The 16525-nt window shown below is 42.5% G+C and overlaps 2 protein-coding genes across 2 annotated transcripts in view; both read right to left on the bottom strand.

Moving 5' to 3' along the window:
• Positions 1 to 7351, bottom strand: part of GAD2 (glutamate decarboxylase 2) — an 87688-nt gene extending 80337 nt beyond the window's left edge. The window contains exons 1-4 of the mRNA XM_036761719.1: positions 7063 to 7351; positions 6001 to 6060; positions 5624 to 5776; positions 4127 to 4360 (exon numbers count right to left, since the gene is read on the bottom strand). Coding sequence (XP_036617614.1) covers positions 4127 to 4360; positions 5624 to 5776; positions 6001 to 6060; positions 7063 to 7138 — 523 coding nt within the window. The 5' untranslated portion in view covers positions 7139 to 7351. The remainder of the gene's footprint in view (positions 1 to 4126; positions 4361 to 5623; positions 5777 to 6000; positions 6061 to 7062) is intronic.
• A 5640-nt stretch (positions 7352 to 12991) lies between these two features.
• MYO3A (myosin IIIA) overlaps positions 12992 to 16525 on the bottom strand; it is a 265783-nt gene continuing 262249 nt past the window's right edge. The window contains exon 33 of the mRNA XM_036761365.1: positions 12992 to 13103. Within this exon, the coding sequence (XP_036617260.1) occupies positions 12992 to 13103 (112 nt within the window). The remainder of the gene's footprint in view (positions 13104 to 16525) is intronic.

The raw sequence follows: 16525 nt of genomic DNA, 5'->3' as shown, positions 1-16525 counted from the left end.
AGGAACACCCTGTATTTTAAAAAATGGGATTTCCAGAGCCATGTTAGAATTCATTTATAGACTATGCCCCACAGATACTTGCCTCAGACTCTCTGATTATGTTAGCAGCCAGAATTTTGAAAAAATGAACAATTGAAGGCATACAATCTGATAAAAAGATATTTCCCACTTTCTGAACATCTGTCTTAAACTAGGAATAGTGATATCTCACAATCCCCATATGGGAAAGGCAAGATAAAAGACGGTTATGGGGAAAACAGGGGCAAAAATCAACATGCTACTTATCTCCTGGGCTGTAGTGGTCTCTTATCAGACCTAGGCACATTGCTAGAAAATTATGCATTAAAGGAAGATATAATACTCTGAATGAGCTTTAGAAAATTAAAGGGTCTCAGGATTTGTGTTTCTTTCAGTTACATCTTGGTATTATATTAACTCTATGTGGCCTTGTTCAGTCTTTTTCTCATATTACTCCCTTCCTGGCACTCCAATGTCAACTTTCTCAGCTTTATCCTTCCATATTGGGTGAGAGAACCTCCTTTCCTGCTCCTGGCTACTGTCTGGAACAGCCCTTCCTTTCTTCTCTGCCTCATTGACTCTGGATTCCATTTCAGATCTCTGCCGAACACATAGCTTGCTTCTCTCCCCTAGTGCTATGTCATTTCCCTTCCCTATAGCCTTCTTTAAAGCTATTAAGCTTAGCATTCCTATGCATCAGTCTGCCAATATGTCTACAGAGCTACCTCTGGATTTTTTGGGGTCCTATTGTTGTGCCTATCTAACCCTATTGAAACTTTGCCATATATGAAACTAATGGGGTCCATGAGACATTTCACAGTGGCAGGGCAGGCCATCCTGATGGCTACCTTAGATAAACTGGAAAGATCAGTTTGTTACTTGTATTGTTTGGCCACAAAAATATCCTTGCTCTTTCATCTTTACATGCTTTTCTCCCTCCTTGATAAGTCTTTCAGTCAGTGTTAACTGATCTGCAGCTTTGGAGAGGCCAGAGATTTTCTTGGCAGATCAAGAGAAGCATTCCAACTAATTACATTTTAACTCTTTTGATGATTCCTTATAGGCTCAAAGTACAGCCCATAGGATCCTAGCAAAGGATTTCACCCTCTTCCCACATTTCCCCTCCCATAAAGGGCTATTGGTGGGACCTGTCTCTGAACTTGCCCAGCTGTTTCCACAACCCCTTCCACCTAGCTGCTGCCACTGCTGCTATTTCATGCACTCCTTCTGCTGAGAAGGACAGATGAACAGCTCCCTGGGAAGCTAATGTTAATGCATGCATTTAGCAGCTAGTGGGGAATATATAGCAGGGTGGAGAATAGGGATGTGACCAGCAGTTTACATCTCTCCATAGCTTAGCAAATGAGCCCTGATACCTTCTTAGGCTCTATTAACCTGAAAGATAAGGAATGAATGTGTCTAACCTGTAAAGTTAAATAGATAGGTATGATGCAAAGCTTCATTGTAAAATAGTTCTTTGTGCAAATGAACCTGCCGTTTATCACCTCCTTGGATTCGGGATTATTAAAGACATCAATTCCTTGAGTTTTATTGCTGGATTAACAGGGTCCATGATGCATTTTTTAAGTGTCAAAGAAACAAAGAAGTTTGAACCCAACAATCCCCATTGTGATCATTTTTAATCTGCCTTCCTATTGTGTAAAGAAGTAGAAATTTCAACATGAAACATGAAATAAAAATTTTTTAAAGCTGTTCCCACCTCCCTTTTAGTCTGAAGTGCATTATGCAGCAAGTGATCATCAGGTTAAGATCGCCTAGGATAAAGGAATGTTAACATGTAAGCTTCCAATCCACAAAAGCGCAGGAAGAAACTCAGTGGGGGTAGTAGCATCACAAACATTTTGACAATGACTAAATAGTCAACAATAATCAAATAAGAAAAGGGACAGTACAAAAAAATCTATCAGTTAAAGAAGCAATTGGAATTTGACTCTAATAAGCCACACATTTTAATAAAGTTAGAAAATACGATGTTTCTACAAATCTTATTGAAATCTTCTCTGGACATTGACACCACTGGGCCAGAGAGTTAGTCTGAGTAATCCAATTTTTCATTTGAAGTTTAAATAAAAGGCATTAAAACCTTCCTTGATTAGCAACTAGTTACTCATGTATTATGTTAAAAGATAAGTATTAAGTTGGCTGATTTCTTTCTGACATTAAATAGAACACTGATGGCCAGAAACTATTAACTTCATTCACTTGCAATTTCCATTCTTTTTGTTTCTTAAAATTGAATTTCAAAATTTGCTTACACCATTGAAATGTAAGGATTTCTCATAAATTGTTTTTTTTTTATTTTGTAGCAATAAAAATGGTAAGTCCTGATTTACCATTTTGGAAGCATTTAACAGGCACCACTTAAATTCCTTTAAGGACAATGCGTTAACAGGAAATAAAAAAAACATTTTTGTGTGTTCATGTCATGTTTAAAGTGTAATAAAATGTATTTTCATTGCCTAGTATAGTGTCATGGCCCCATCTCAGCACCCCGGGAGTATTAAATAATGATGTACTAGATTCCAGTTTTAAATCTAGCTTACAATATAATAATATTTTATATGGATCACAAAGGGCAGAACTCAGTTACATCTCAGACAATGAGTTTCATAAGATTTACCTACTAAGTTTACTTTTTTCCCCTTCATGTAAAGGCCTTCACAGCTCTAAAGCTACAGATATGTAAATATTGAAAATGCTCTTTTTAGTTCAAGGCTTTTAGCAACCCTCATTAACCATCCCTACCCCCGCCCCCCACCAAAAAAAAAAAGAAAGAAACACCTTCCATCATGTCTTTGACTAGTTTGTATAGTAGAGACTCAGTAATTGATTATGGATGATGAAAGTGGAGATGGCTAAGGGCAAAATTGTCAGTGCCAAATCATATTTCAGTGCAAAGGCTATTCTACATTTTCATTTTCTGATAAAATAGTTTTGAAATTGCATATATATTTAAGTGCAAAAAGGATGTTTATCTCCTTTTTGTTTCTTTTAAAATATAGCACAATGGTTTTGGTTATTAAGTATTTGCCTACTTTTTAATTCTAATTCTTATTTTTTAAATTTAGCCTCAAGGGGTTCATGTGTCTTGGTGATTAACAGTTGAATGTATGAGATATGAGGATAATCATGACCTGGACAGAAATGAACAGCTGACTTTACAGAAATAAAAATGAAATCTTGGAAGCATCTGCATAAATGTAATATTTCTGGCTATAAAATGCATGTGAATAACATTGGAGAGAGGGGAAATCAATGTTTATACCACTGTGTGAAGGAAAAAAAATATTTTTCTATAAAATAGGAAATCAGATTTCCCCTTTTTGCTTCATTTACCCAGTAGCATTCAAGAATATTCTCTCTCATTCAACACCATTTAATTGCTAAGCTTTTGTGGTGGGCATTTAAAAAGAATAATTTAGACAGTACCGGGAATCTGGAATGCAAATTTTAAAGCTACAGTCACTTGATTAAGTGCCAAAAAATTACCTCACCAATACAGTAAGCAAACAGACTAGTGACAGTGTGACAGTGTGGGTGACCATTCCTACTAAGGAAATTGCTAGTGGGGATAGTACTTGGGATTTCATTTCCAAAGATGCTTTTTCATCTTTTACTTATATATTTTCTGTTTCTCCATTTGAGTTCGTGGTGTCTTCCATGGTATCTTCCAAAAAAAAAAATGATTCTTTTGAGAGGGGCAGTTAATTTGCATAGCAAAATGTGTCCAGTGTAAAAGGTAGCAATTTGCATGAGTTAAGAATAACTAAGAATTTTGTAGAAATAGAGGAAAAAAAAACTATTTCTAATGCATATATTATGCCAGGTAAACTTCTATGGAAATATCATTGTAATGAAAGAGCAAATGTCCCAGGTGAAAAAAAAAAAACCAATAACCGAGTCTTCTAAAACAGACCTTTTTTTTTTTAACTGACATCATCAGTAAAAAATGACAGTGCTGCTGTAAGTTTTCAGAAATATCAATACACTGTATAACACAATTTTCTTTAGAGAAACTGATTCTTATGATTTTGTATGAAAACACAGAAAGAAACACTAGGCATTAATAATTCCTGCCCGATAGTACCTGTTTTGATTGCATATTTTAGAGTTGTTCTGCAGTTGGACAAAATTTCCTCCAAGGTCTGTGGCTGATCTGCCAATTCCCAATTATGTTCTTGAAGAAGCTCGTTTGGGTAATGGAAATCAATCACCTTGGTTGATCTATCAAAACTCTTCACCACATACTGAAGCAAAATGTCCATTACATCTTGGAGAAAAGACAAAGTGGCCACTTCTCCGTTACATGCTGGCAACAGATCTGGGGGGACAAACCCATGCCAAGAAATTTAAAATATCATATGCATACATATAAAAATCGTGTATATACTCCTGCTTAGAAAACATCATGGCTTCATCTCCTCTTCAATCCAGAGTCAATGTTATTTTGTTTGTATAAAAGGCAGATTTCTCTCTAATTTCCTATATTTATTCACTCTCAGGAACCCTTGGAAATACTAAACATTTTCCTTTTGCATTTTCAGGAGGAAGCTTATAATAATAAGAAATCCAATAAGGAAATTCTAGAATTCATTCTTATAGACCATTGTGGTGACTTATTTGGGAAACCTTTGCCCTAGCTGGGCGTTGGACACCGGTTCATTTTATTTTATTGCTACATTTTTCGCGATAAAGGGCTCTCCTCTGTGTATGGGGAGTTGTCTGACATAAAGGTGAAAATTTGCACAGTTGAATATGCAATGGGAAAATGCTACTGTATTTGGGAAAGTCCTTTGATTCCAGAGGCCAACCAGCTTGTGTGTGTGTGTGTGTGTGTGTGTGTGTGTGTGTGTGTGTGTGTGTGTGTGTGTTTTGTCGCCGCTGTTGTCGTCATTCAAATAGAATTGTTCTTCGGCGGATAATTAGTCTCTCAGTCCTAAGACTTAAAATAAGCTCAGTGGCCGATGGCATACTGTATTAACACAGACATTGACTGAAGTTTTTCGGGATAAAAACAGCGAGTCTTCTTTCTTTTATGATGTCTAGGCACGAAGTTTGCGGGGGAGGGGGTGGTGGGAGAGGGAGATAGCTGTATCTTTTGATTCTCAACGTACAGAGAAATCCCAGCCAGGATTCAATGTTGCGATGTGTAAGACCGTGCCGCGACCTTGACCTTCCACCGCTATCTAGAGCAATTTGCCTTTGCCTGTGTTCTCTACTGATTTTGGAGAGAGGGCGAGGGGGGATGGGTAGGGGAGAGACGGGTGGCGATTCTAGAACTGCTCCAGGGCGGGAGGAAGGCAGACCTGAAGCAAAAGGTGCGGATCGGTGGCAGAGGAAGCCAGTGATTTAATATGTTCAGAGGAGGATTACCCTCTCTGACTACCTCCACCTGTATCCCCCTTCGCACTCTTCTCCACCGCCTCACCTATTCCCCCCCGTGGGGCTCGGGACCCAGCCTTTGACTTTGAGGAGGGGCGGGAAGTGTGGGGGAGCTGGTGGGAGGGGGCGCCTATTGCGCGTGTTGGGAGACTGCGATTGTAAAGCGCTCAGCCCCGACGTGGGGAAGCCACCTTGCTTTTACCTGTTGAGTGTAAACACGCGTAATTGAGATCCGTTTTGGGGCAGCTGCAGGGCTTCTGATTGCAAGTACAAACAGTCTTTTTATCCGTTGATCCCTGAGTCTCCTTTTCGCTGCCGGTTTCCATCGGCTTTTCCGCGTCTCCATACAGCAAGGCTGAAGAAGCATACATAATATGGAGCTTCAGTCTGAGGCCTGGAGTCCAGAGGGACCCCGCTCCGCCGCCCCAGTCCTCTGGCCATCATCTGGCAAAGGGATTTGAGGATCTGGACAGTTTTAGGTTTTTAAAAAAATGAATACAGACTACTTAGTTAACATTACTCCCAGCCCCTTTTCCCTGTCACCGGATTCTGTCACTGAGGCCCCGGCTTCACACTTACCACAAAGCTTGTTTCCAATGCCTCCGGTGAACTTCTGGGCAACCTGGCACCAGGCTCTTGCTGGAGGAGGGGTGTAGGGGTAGGAGAGAGAAACAGAGATTTGGAGGTTTTGATTGACCGAAATCCGGAAAGTGGGACTGGGCTACAGAAAGGTGACTATTCCTTTAAAGAGATTTCGAGCCTTAGGGCCATCCCCATTTAAAACTTCTACCTAAGATGGAGTCATCGAGACCTTTCCCCACCTTGTCTTAAAGATCAGTTTCTCAGTCCAAATAATGGGGCAAAGAATTACCTGTTTACCTTTCACTTCAACCTTGTCTCGGGAAGGTGTTCTCCTTGCTAACCCTCCTCTCTCCCACAGGATCTCTATTACTTCTTGTTTCATTCATTCACCCATCCTCCCTCTCCACCCCCCCCCCCAACCCCGCAGAATCTCTTAATACATCACATTTCTATAGCGATTTTAAGGTTTTCAAAGCGCAATACTCAAGCATTTGGAGGTAGGCAACGATTGTCCCCATTTTAGAGTAGAGTTACTTAGATACAAAAACTGTGTTTTACTCAGGTTCACAGAATTAGGATCAGGGCGGGGAATCGAAATAAGATTTACTGACTTCAAGTCAAGCGTTGCTAAATCTCTTCTTTCCCAGTCCTGGGAGAAGATGGAGGAGGTAAGTATTCAAAGAGCTGAGACTAAGGTTGGAGAGACTCGGGTCTTGGGGGCTCCAGTCGCGTTCGGGTGAAAGAAACCCAGAGATATATGAACCCCTCCCCACCCCCCCAGGAAACGGGTGAACTCATAGGTAAAAGGAGAACTTAGAAGCTAGATTTCACTTGCGTCAACTGGGCAAAAGATAAGGGATGCACCCTGAGAAGTTTTCATGCTGCAGGTGAAAGCAAGCCACCACCGCCAACTACCAGAAACAAACCCAAAACAAAAACAAAAAAACCGAAAAATAAACCAACCCTCTTTCCCCTCATCCCTCTCTTCGAAAACCCTCTTGTTTCCATTTCCTATGTCCCCAGATCCACAGGTAGTGTCCTGGTTTTCCAGCTCCTTACCTGTGCTAGGATTCTCCGGGTCCCCGGAGCCATCTTCGGACCCGAAGGACCAGAAGCCAGAGCCAGTAGATGCCATCCGCGCTGCGAGACTGGTACAGGGAAATGAGAGTGCCAACTGCAGGCGAGAAGCTATCCCCTCAGTGCTTGCGTGCTTGTGCGTGAGTCCGAGCGCGTGAGTATGTGAAGGAGGGAAAGAGCACCCTGGGGAGTCCCGGAGTGGCCGTGTGGGTGGGTGAGTGTGTTACACTCAGCAACTCTGTATGTGTGTAGTAGGTGAACAGCAGCGTCTATAACAGCAGCTGCGTTCAGCTTGGAACCCACTCGGGGGAGGGGCTGGAGAATGGTGCGGGGGGCGAGGGGGAAGGGTTATGGAGAGATGTCTCTTTCCAGCCAAGCAAAAGGGACCCAGAAGGATGGTATGGGGGAATGCTCTGATTGTGACTGGAAGGAGGGAGGGAAGTAAGTGTGGAGGGAGGGAGGCAGAGAGAGAGAGAGGGAGAGAGAGAGAGAGAGAGAGAGAGAGAGAGAGAGAGAGAGAGAGAGAGAGAGAGAGAGAATAGGGGGAGGTGAAGAAAGGAAGGGGAAGGGAGATGGACGTGTGAGGAAAAGACAAGACCTTGAGCAGGAGAGATGGATAGTACTGCGCGCGAGCTGGAGCAAGGAGGTGTGAAGCTCGGTGGACGCGACCAGAAAGAGGAGGAGTGGATGTGAATGTGTGCAGGCGCGTCCTCAGGCCATTGGCCTTTGGCTTGGCCGCTCGGAGAGAACTGTCCTGGGTCCTGAGAGAGGTGCTAAGCGCCGTTCTACGCACCGCCCCACTCAGAATTGTCTTAGCTAGTGTAGCAAGTCAAGAGCTTTAGGATACATGAAGGGCTGCAGAACGAAGCTTTATTAAATCATTTTCCCCCGTTCTTTCTCGCCTGAGAACTGACTTTGGGTTACCTAGGGGATAGTCGGGGAGGGGGGGGGAGTAGCTACTGAGGACCGTGCTCACTAACCATCCCCGTACTGGGAGTTGAAGCGGTGAGATCCTGGGAGTGGAGGCAGAGGTGAGGGAGGCAGTAGCGGAAGGAGACGACGGTGGAATCCCGGGCCGTTGCTGACGGACTTTAGGCGAGGAAGCTGCTACCTTTTCTATCCGAGTGGAGGGAACTGTCAGGGAAAGGGGCGTGGGTAGTGCTGAAGGACTCATTTCAGCTCTAATGCCAGTTTAGTGAGCCGCTTCAAACCTCAGGGGAGCGCCCTCTCTGCCGCAGCTGACCGCACAGTAGGGAAATGGACTGTATATGAGAGAAAGGAGTCTGGGGTGAGAGATCGAGGTTTTGACCGAGGCAATTAAATTCCACGCGGGAGACTGTCACTGTGGAGCCCAGGTCTGATGAGAAGTAAATGAGTATTTCTTAGGAGGGGGCGAAAGCACAGAGTTCCTAGGCTTGGGGAGATTGGCGTCTCAGGGTCATGCTTTCACCTTGGCCCACAGAAACGTTGTTGGGTTTAAAGGACAGACACTGCTAAGGAATTAAGCGTGGCGTGTGCGCTTCAAACATACCAAGGGAGAAAGAGAATAATTGGAATTCGAGGTGTCTCAAACTCAGATGCATGTCTGTTTGCCAGACCAGAGCTGAAAGGCACTGCCTGCAGGATTGCGGCCTACGGCTTAATGCTTTTTATTTGTGGTCGTAGGAAAAAGACACCCTCCCTTCCCCCCCTCCCCAAATTCTCAAAGTGAAATAGTATGATCCCTTTGCCCACGGATAGGAGAGTCTTGTTGTTTCTGACAGCTTAGTAAAAATCGTGTCTCCCTCTCTTAATAATGGAAGAACAAAAGTCAGATGCTTTTCCCACTCAATGGCCCCAGCAATTTCTAGTCGGAACAAAGGGAGGCAGCTCTGTTGATCAAGCCATCCTTGTGAGCACCAGATTAGACATGTAGCTACCATTTTAGCTAGCTTTCTACAGCACCCACTAGGCTCCAGGAGACGAATAATTCACCGCCTTTAGAGAAAATAGTCCGACTTTGTATATCTCTATATGTACGTACATCTTTATATGTGTGTTCACTGTCTACCTCTCTCTGTGCTATGGGCACGAAGGCTACTTCTTTGGATGAATTTGTGCTCACCTTCATTTTTTAGACTATAATACCCGGGAATTCTACCTCCACCCCAGGTGATGCTTCTGTAGATATCGACAATGTTTCGAACTGATAAAACAGCACCCATCACTTGGACTTTTGTTCGACCCTTTCCCCAACTGCCCGTCTTTCCACCCTCCCCAGTAAAGGGCACATCAGCGACCACGGGAAAAAAAAAACAAACTCGGGACTCGAAGCCGAATAGGTTCCATAGGATGCAGGTGTGAGGGTCAGAGGGGGGGAGTTTATTATTTATCACTTCTACCCCCGAGATTGACCCGTAGGAGATGAAGCATAGAGGAAAAGCTTCCACGTCAGAAGATCTGGTTTGCCTATTGTCTCCTTTCATTACAGTCCAATCTGGGGGAGGCCAGGGAGAAACGTGGCGTGACACATTGGATCGACATTGAAGGGTCACTGAGAGGAACACAGTCAGTATGAAACAGGCACGACTGGGAAGAAAGAAAAGGAAATCGTGACTCAGGATGGGGGTGATTTAGGTTCGCTGAGGAGGAAGAGGCAGTATCTAAGAGCCCTTTATTCCACCCCCCCAACTCATTAGCTTCCTAGGCTAATGAACTACAATAGCAATTTTAGGGGTCAAAGACATTGCCGCTCAGAATTCTGTAAATGAGGAAAGAACAGGTTTGGGGAAAAGATGTCTCTAGCAGTACACATCTGGATGGAGGACGAAACTTCTTTATTTAAAGCCATATCAAAATCTGCTCTCGCGAATCCTCAGCTTCAAGCTAACAACACAGGAAGTTGCAATGATTTTTCCCCCTCTGTGCCTAAATGGGCCGAAAAGATGCATTTCCATTAAAACAAAATTTTAAAAAAGAACCAAGAAACAAGTGGAAGAAATTGATCAAATCTATACTGAATTTTCAAATTCTAATACCTACTCTCGCTCTATGGCAAGCAGAATTTTTTTTTTGAGTGAAGATTCAAATTCCGGTTTGAGGTTAAATTTAGATACAATTAGATCTCCAAACTTTAGACTAGTTTGGGTGTATTAGGGATATTTATACTTTTATTTAGAAACAAACTGGTTCAGAAGCAGAAGGGGACCTAATTTGTTTTTCCTTATAGAATTTTTTTCCCCTCGACGGTAATTTTCTTTTTGAAAAATTAACTTCGGAAAATATCTGTTCTCTCTCCCTCTCCGTCTTTGTCTCAAAAGGAGGTTATAATTACAGTAATTAGTTCACAAAGGATCCCAGCCTCGAATTAGAAATACAAGGAGAGAGAAGCCCAGGGAAAAAAATCTTTCTAACCCTCGTCCTAGATTATCGGTAAGAAAAATCTTTTCAAAAGAGGGAGGATGGGAATTTTAATAGTGGCCAGTTTTCTTGTCTTAACTTATTTTTTTAGTGCAGATTAACAGGCGAACCTTTTCCCAATTCCACTTACGTGGATTGGGGGAGGGGCACAAGGCAACTGAATGAGGGCCGGAGTAAGGTCTTTCCTGCCTATGCCCACTAATCAACGACCGTCTTCTAGGGGGCGTTCCTTGCTCTCATTTCACCCTAGAAACGGACTGTGCCGAATTGTAGTAGACTGTCTGAAGAGAGTCGGTTGACAACCCAGTTCATTAATGACTTAAATGGATTTACAAAGGAGGGCTGGTCATGGAGCTGTTTCTTGGATTAAAAATTCAGAGTTGGTTCTTTCTGAGGGAGACTGGATGAGGCAAAACAGGTGATACTTAAGAAAAACCCACGCTTGACTTAATGGAATTGGAGTAGCCACAGTTAACCCTAGTATTGTTTTAATTGGTTGGCTTTGGTTAGATCCCTAGGAGAGAAACCTTTATCGAATGTGTTAGGGTGTAGTGCACTGAGGTGGTCAGGGTTACAACTCAAGAAGGGACTAAGCTGCTTAGTTTTTCTGTCCTGGCCAGCACACTATTCTCATTCAAGAAAGGGCCCCCAGTTTTGGGGAAAGTGGATCTACCGAATTTAAGTTCTCAGAAGCTAAAGGGAGTACAGAACAGCTGCCTCTTTCCTCTCCCCTTTCCAGAGCCCTGGGGAGAGATAAATAAATGCTAGGCTGCCTCTTGACATGTGGCAGCCCTGGTCAGCCCCAAGATTTGGTCTTCCCCTTCTCACAGCAAGAGGCCTGATGGCAAAAATGAAATGACTTCAAGCAGCATGTCAAAATCAATCTCAAAATGCTCCTGAAAGGCCTTCAGGGGTTGGGGTTCTTCCTTCATTATTCAGCCATTGTTGTTGAAAGCCCACTAGCACAAGGCTGAGGGCTAGGACTATGGTGTAAGACAGACCTAGGATCTACCCTTGGGAATCCTATGTTTCGCCTGCCTAAGGAGAGGAAAGGCTCCCAAACTCTCCCTGAAGTCCCTTCTCAGGCATCCTTGAGACCTGAGGGAGTTGGGGATGATCCTAGGCCCAGCAGACTTCTTGGTACCTCTCTACATCTGTGTGTACTCACTATGTCTACTCCCACTGCGTCCCCATCTCTTCCAAATCCTCCCCTCTCTTTCCATTTTTATTTATAATTCTGCATGGAATGTCTAACAACCCAGCTTCAGTTCTGTTCTCTTTGGGGGATGGTGAGAGGGTGAGAAGCTTGCTGGAGAATAGCCAGAGGAGCCCAGAGCTACTTAGAGATAGCAAAAGGGGTCCCTTGTTGTCACCTTCTGGAATGTAACTTAATGAGCCAATTCAAATCTGAGCTCCTTGTCCCATACCTGCTATCTGGGATTTCAATTCAACAGCTACATTTAACAGTAAATTAAAAAAAAAGATGTAAAGAGATCTGGACCTCACAGAAATCAAGAACCAAACCTAGAACTGAGAGTCTAACTAAGGAGAAATCGGCTTCCAAAACCCATAGTCTCCTTAATCAAAAAGGACTGCTCCAATGATATTCACTGGCTGCCAGTTCCATTTTACCTTCACCTTAGACATAAGGGGAACATGTTCCCACCTTTCCCAGTCATAAAAGTTGAGTAATTCTTGAGCAGCCACCAAAGAAAATGATATTTCCCAAAGGGTTCTTCAGTTGTTTTGTAATTTTAATAACAAAGAGGGTGCAGAAATAGGCTTACATCATCCAAAGCACTCAAACATTGCTGGAGACTTAGCCAGGTAAGGGACATTGCCAGCAATCAAATCCAATGGACTCCAAAGGAAGACAGAATCTGGGGAGAGGAGATATCACTCTAGACACCCAACCTTTGAATAGTGCTATGGAAAAGGTGATGGTACAGCAGCCTTGATCTTGAGCCCAGGTTTGTCTACAGATTCATCCTCACAGCAGACATGGGGCTGCTTTACAAGTTGTCAGTTATTTTAAAAAAATTCAATTTTTTGTTGAAATACAAAGATAGTTTCCTTTAAAGGAGTGCCATTTATCAACTGCTCTGGTAGGGATAGATGTTTCCAGAAGGAATGCCCTCCCTGGTGGTCTCCTGATACCTTGTGACAATTGAGAAAGCTATGGGCCAATGACATGCAGCTGATGTGAGAGATCAGCAGGAGATAATGGAAGAGAATGTTTCTGGTCATGATATGTCTCACATTTTTCAAGGTCCAGAGAGGCTAGTATCTCTTGATTCTCACTCACAAGGGTGTTTGTCCTTTTTGGCTGTCTTTCTGTGCCCTTGGGTAGATCTTTTCCCTAGGTTAAGGGGCAGGGAGCGTCCAAATCTGCCATCTCTTGGAGCACTTGTCATAAAGCAGGAAGGAAGGCAGCACCAAATAAGTAAGGAAAATATGCCCTGCCTAGGCTGTAGAAGCCAAAGGGTCATATCAGCAACAGCCCTCCCAGTGGCTAAAACTGCTGGACCAGACGCCGGCGCTGAGAAGTTTTTCGTAGTAGTTTCCGGTAGTCATAAGGGTTATCTCCAGTGCCTTCTTCTCCTGAGTTTGCCATAGCCCAACACCTGGAGGGGGTGGGGTTGTAGAGAAGCACAGAGAGGATAACAATGTTAAATCCCCAAGTTCTGCAAATCAGAATTCCCTTTTCCTAGTCATACCTATACGTATATGTACATGTATATGCATATGTGTATACACACACACACATACATGTCATTGTGCTCGAGTTGGGTTGCTTTAAATTTTTTTTCTCTAATCACATAGAATGGGATTAATGGACTACCCAATTAATTAATTGGCTTTGCCTTCTGGAATTTCTCAAGTAGCCAAACTTCAAAGTTTGATGCTGCTTACATTTGGGGAGGTACTCCACTGGGATATTTTTCAGGAGTACCTCTGGAGCTTTAAGGTTACACCTTGCAAATTAAGCTAGCAGTCATTTTAGATCTCTGAAGCCAGTTCTCTCTAGCAGACATAATATCCTTTTAGATACAAATACCTGCAAAGCATAGCTAATAATAACTAGCATTTATATAACACTTTAAGGCTCACAAAGCACCTTATAAATATGATTTCATTTTTATCCTCACAACATCCAACCCTGGGAAGTAGGAGTTTTTTTAATCCCCATTTTATAGATGAGGAAAATGAAGCAGAAAGTTAAGTGATTTTTTCCAAGGTCACACAGTTAGTATCTGAGGTCATATTTGAACTTAGCTATTTCCAAGTCTAGTTTCTGTGCTCTATCCACTGGGTAACTCAGTTGCCTCTGCTACTGAGCTGGAAGAATGGAGTAGAAGAGAGACTCATGGATGCAATTCTAGACAAAGTGCTTTTTGAAGAGAGATGGGAAGTGAACTGTGCCTCTACTCAGGTGCTGATATAAGGAAAATTTGGTCATTGTCAACTCCAACCTTCTAAAACCCACTGGACCCCAGGTTTTATCTGTGTTGTAGTAGAATGGACACTGGATTTGGTATCAGAGAAGGTTTTCTCATCTGCTGATCACTACCTGTGATAAGACCTTGCATCTCATTTTTTTCCTATCATTTTTAGTCATGAGTTGTCTCAATTGAAAATAAAGCTGTTGTATCAGATTTATGGGCAGCTAGATGGCACAGTGAATAGAGAGCCAGGCCTGGAGTCAGGAAGACCTGAGTTCAAATCTGACCTCAGACACTTACTACCTATGTGACCCTGAACAAGTCACTTAACCATCTTTGCCTCAGTTTCCTCATCTGTAAAATGAACTAGAGCAGGAAATGACAAACTGCTGCAGTATCTTTGCCAAAGCAAACCCCAAATGAGGTCACAAAGAGGTGGACATGACTGAAATGATTGAACAACAATAACCAGATTTATAGATTTTGGCTTGGAAAAGACCTTAGGGGTCATTGAATCCAGTGAGGTCCAGAGAGGTTAAGAGACTTCCATAGGGTCTCAGGGCTAGTAAGTGTCCAAGGCAGGATTGGTATATACATCTTTGTGGTGCTTAGTCCAGAGCTCTCTCCTCTACGATGCTTTTCGTGTGGTGACTAGATTTATCTTCAGGATTTCTTTCAGTTCTAAATCCCATGCTTTCATTTTAAATACTTGTGGGTCCCACTGTCAAGGTGTATAGTGTATACAGTGTTAAGTTCTTCGCTCCTCATTTCAAACCCTCACACCTATCCTTTTGCCGTCTTTGTATATTCCCTATTTTCATCTAGGCAGGTGTATTGGATAATGTTTCTTTGCTTTAGTCTGCTAGTTTGCTTTTACTGGCAAATAGACCTATTTCTAGATTTTAGTTAATACGCAGGATTGTCATACACTTTTTGTGGGCTTATAGGGGTCTGAGGTTAGGACTAGAGGGAAGGGTAACATTAAAGACACTGCTAAGAAAACAAAGGCTCTGGGGAATTGAAATTACACAGTTAGTTACTAGGTCTGTAGCCTTTTCATCATACCAGGACGTCCCTATTTGCTTGGTGCTTATGCTGCTTAAGTTAACTTGCTTAATTTCATTTGTTTCATATGTATATGTTCTGCCCAAATAAGTTCCTGGAGGATAGGTATTATCTCATAGTATAAGACTTATATTCTTTTGTCTCTAGTTGAATGCCTGAAACAGAATTATGTACTATAGTATCTGTCATCAATAAATCTCATAATCTGGCCCCATGCTATCTATTCAATCTCCCTTTGAACTGTTCCATAACATGAACCTTCCACTGCAGACAAACCATCCTCACCATTTTCACCTCATGCATATGCTCAATAAATGTCCACTGAAGTAATGAAATAAATGAAATCAGCGCAAACAGCTGCTACTGTAAAGGTTTATGGCTGACCACTCATAATTTGGAGCCATGTATGCCCTTGACAGGCACCCCTGGAGCAACAGGCAGCAAGTCAGAGATATAGTGTCTGCAGTAAATGAAAAGAGATAGGTGCTTTGGTGGGAGATAGCACTCTGCTGAGTCAGGCATACTGGTTTATGGAAGTGGGAAACAGGCAAGTGTGCACTGGGAGAGAGGGACATGATGGGACAAGGAAAAAGAAATTTCAGCGTGCGTCATTCTGGGTCTAAGAAAGGAAATGAATATGGACAGGGTATAATAGTAGTGGAGTCATTGTTTCAGCCTGAAAGGATTCTAAAGTTTAGGGTAGGCCTCACTGTGCTTAGGATTTTAGTTAGAATATACTAACATTACTGTTTTTATTTGTTTTCTTATATAGCATTTTCCTCTTTCTCATATTCCCTTAAATATCCAAACTTTACAAAGGTCTGTTAGGTACCCAATACTTCTGAAACATAATCAGTAAAGCTAATTCTATCCTGAAGAAGGAACTGGGCCACAGAGGGTTGGTCTGAAGGACATAGTCAATGTCAGGCAGGGTCAGTGCCAAAGAGATTAGAGCTAAAATGCTTGCCAATAACTACTTGAACTCTCTCTTCTCCTCAGTTTTGGACTGATGCTCCTGCTTCCAAATAATTGGATACTAGAAATGAATAACCAATGATTGATCTAAAATTATATTGACTTATTTCTTAAAAATTATTGCATAGGGCTTTCTGGTTCTGTCACTTATGGTTTTACTCATAAATTGCCTTTTGCTTGTAACATACAGCATATGGTAAGAATATCTACCAAGAGGTAAAACATGGTATGCTGTTGCTTAACAACAACCACCACCACCACTACTACAACAGTTTACATTTCTATATTGCCTTTGTATTTCAATGGATCTATGGTCTAAGTGATGTGCATCATCTTCTCCCTCAGGGTAGCTCACAAACCATCTACACCTTATTCTGAAGGACCCTTGCCCGTGTTCCCTCATGTATCATTCATCTCTCTCTCCCTTCCTCCCTCCCTCCCTCCTTCCTCTCTCTCTCTCTCTCTCTCTCTCTCTCTCTCTCTCTCTCTCTCTTTCTCTGCTCCTTTCCTTCTTTCCTCCTCTCTGTCTTCTCTGTCTCTTCCCCCTCTGTCTTCTGTTTCTC

Source organism: Trichosurus vulpecula, chromosome 5, assembly GCF_011100635.1.
Source record: "Trichosurus vulpecula isolate mTriVul1 chromosome 5, mTriVul1.pri, whole genome shotgun sequence".
NCBI classification, from domain to species: Eukaryota; Metazoa; Chordata; class Mammalia; order Diprotodontia; family Phalangeridae; genus Trichosurus; species Trichosurus vulpecula.
The sequence above is the reverse complement of the archived record's forward strand: the minus strand, read 5'-3'. Positions and strand labels throughout refer to the sequence as shown.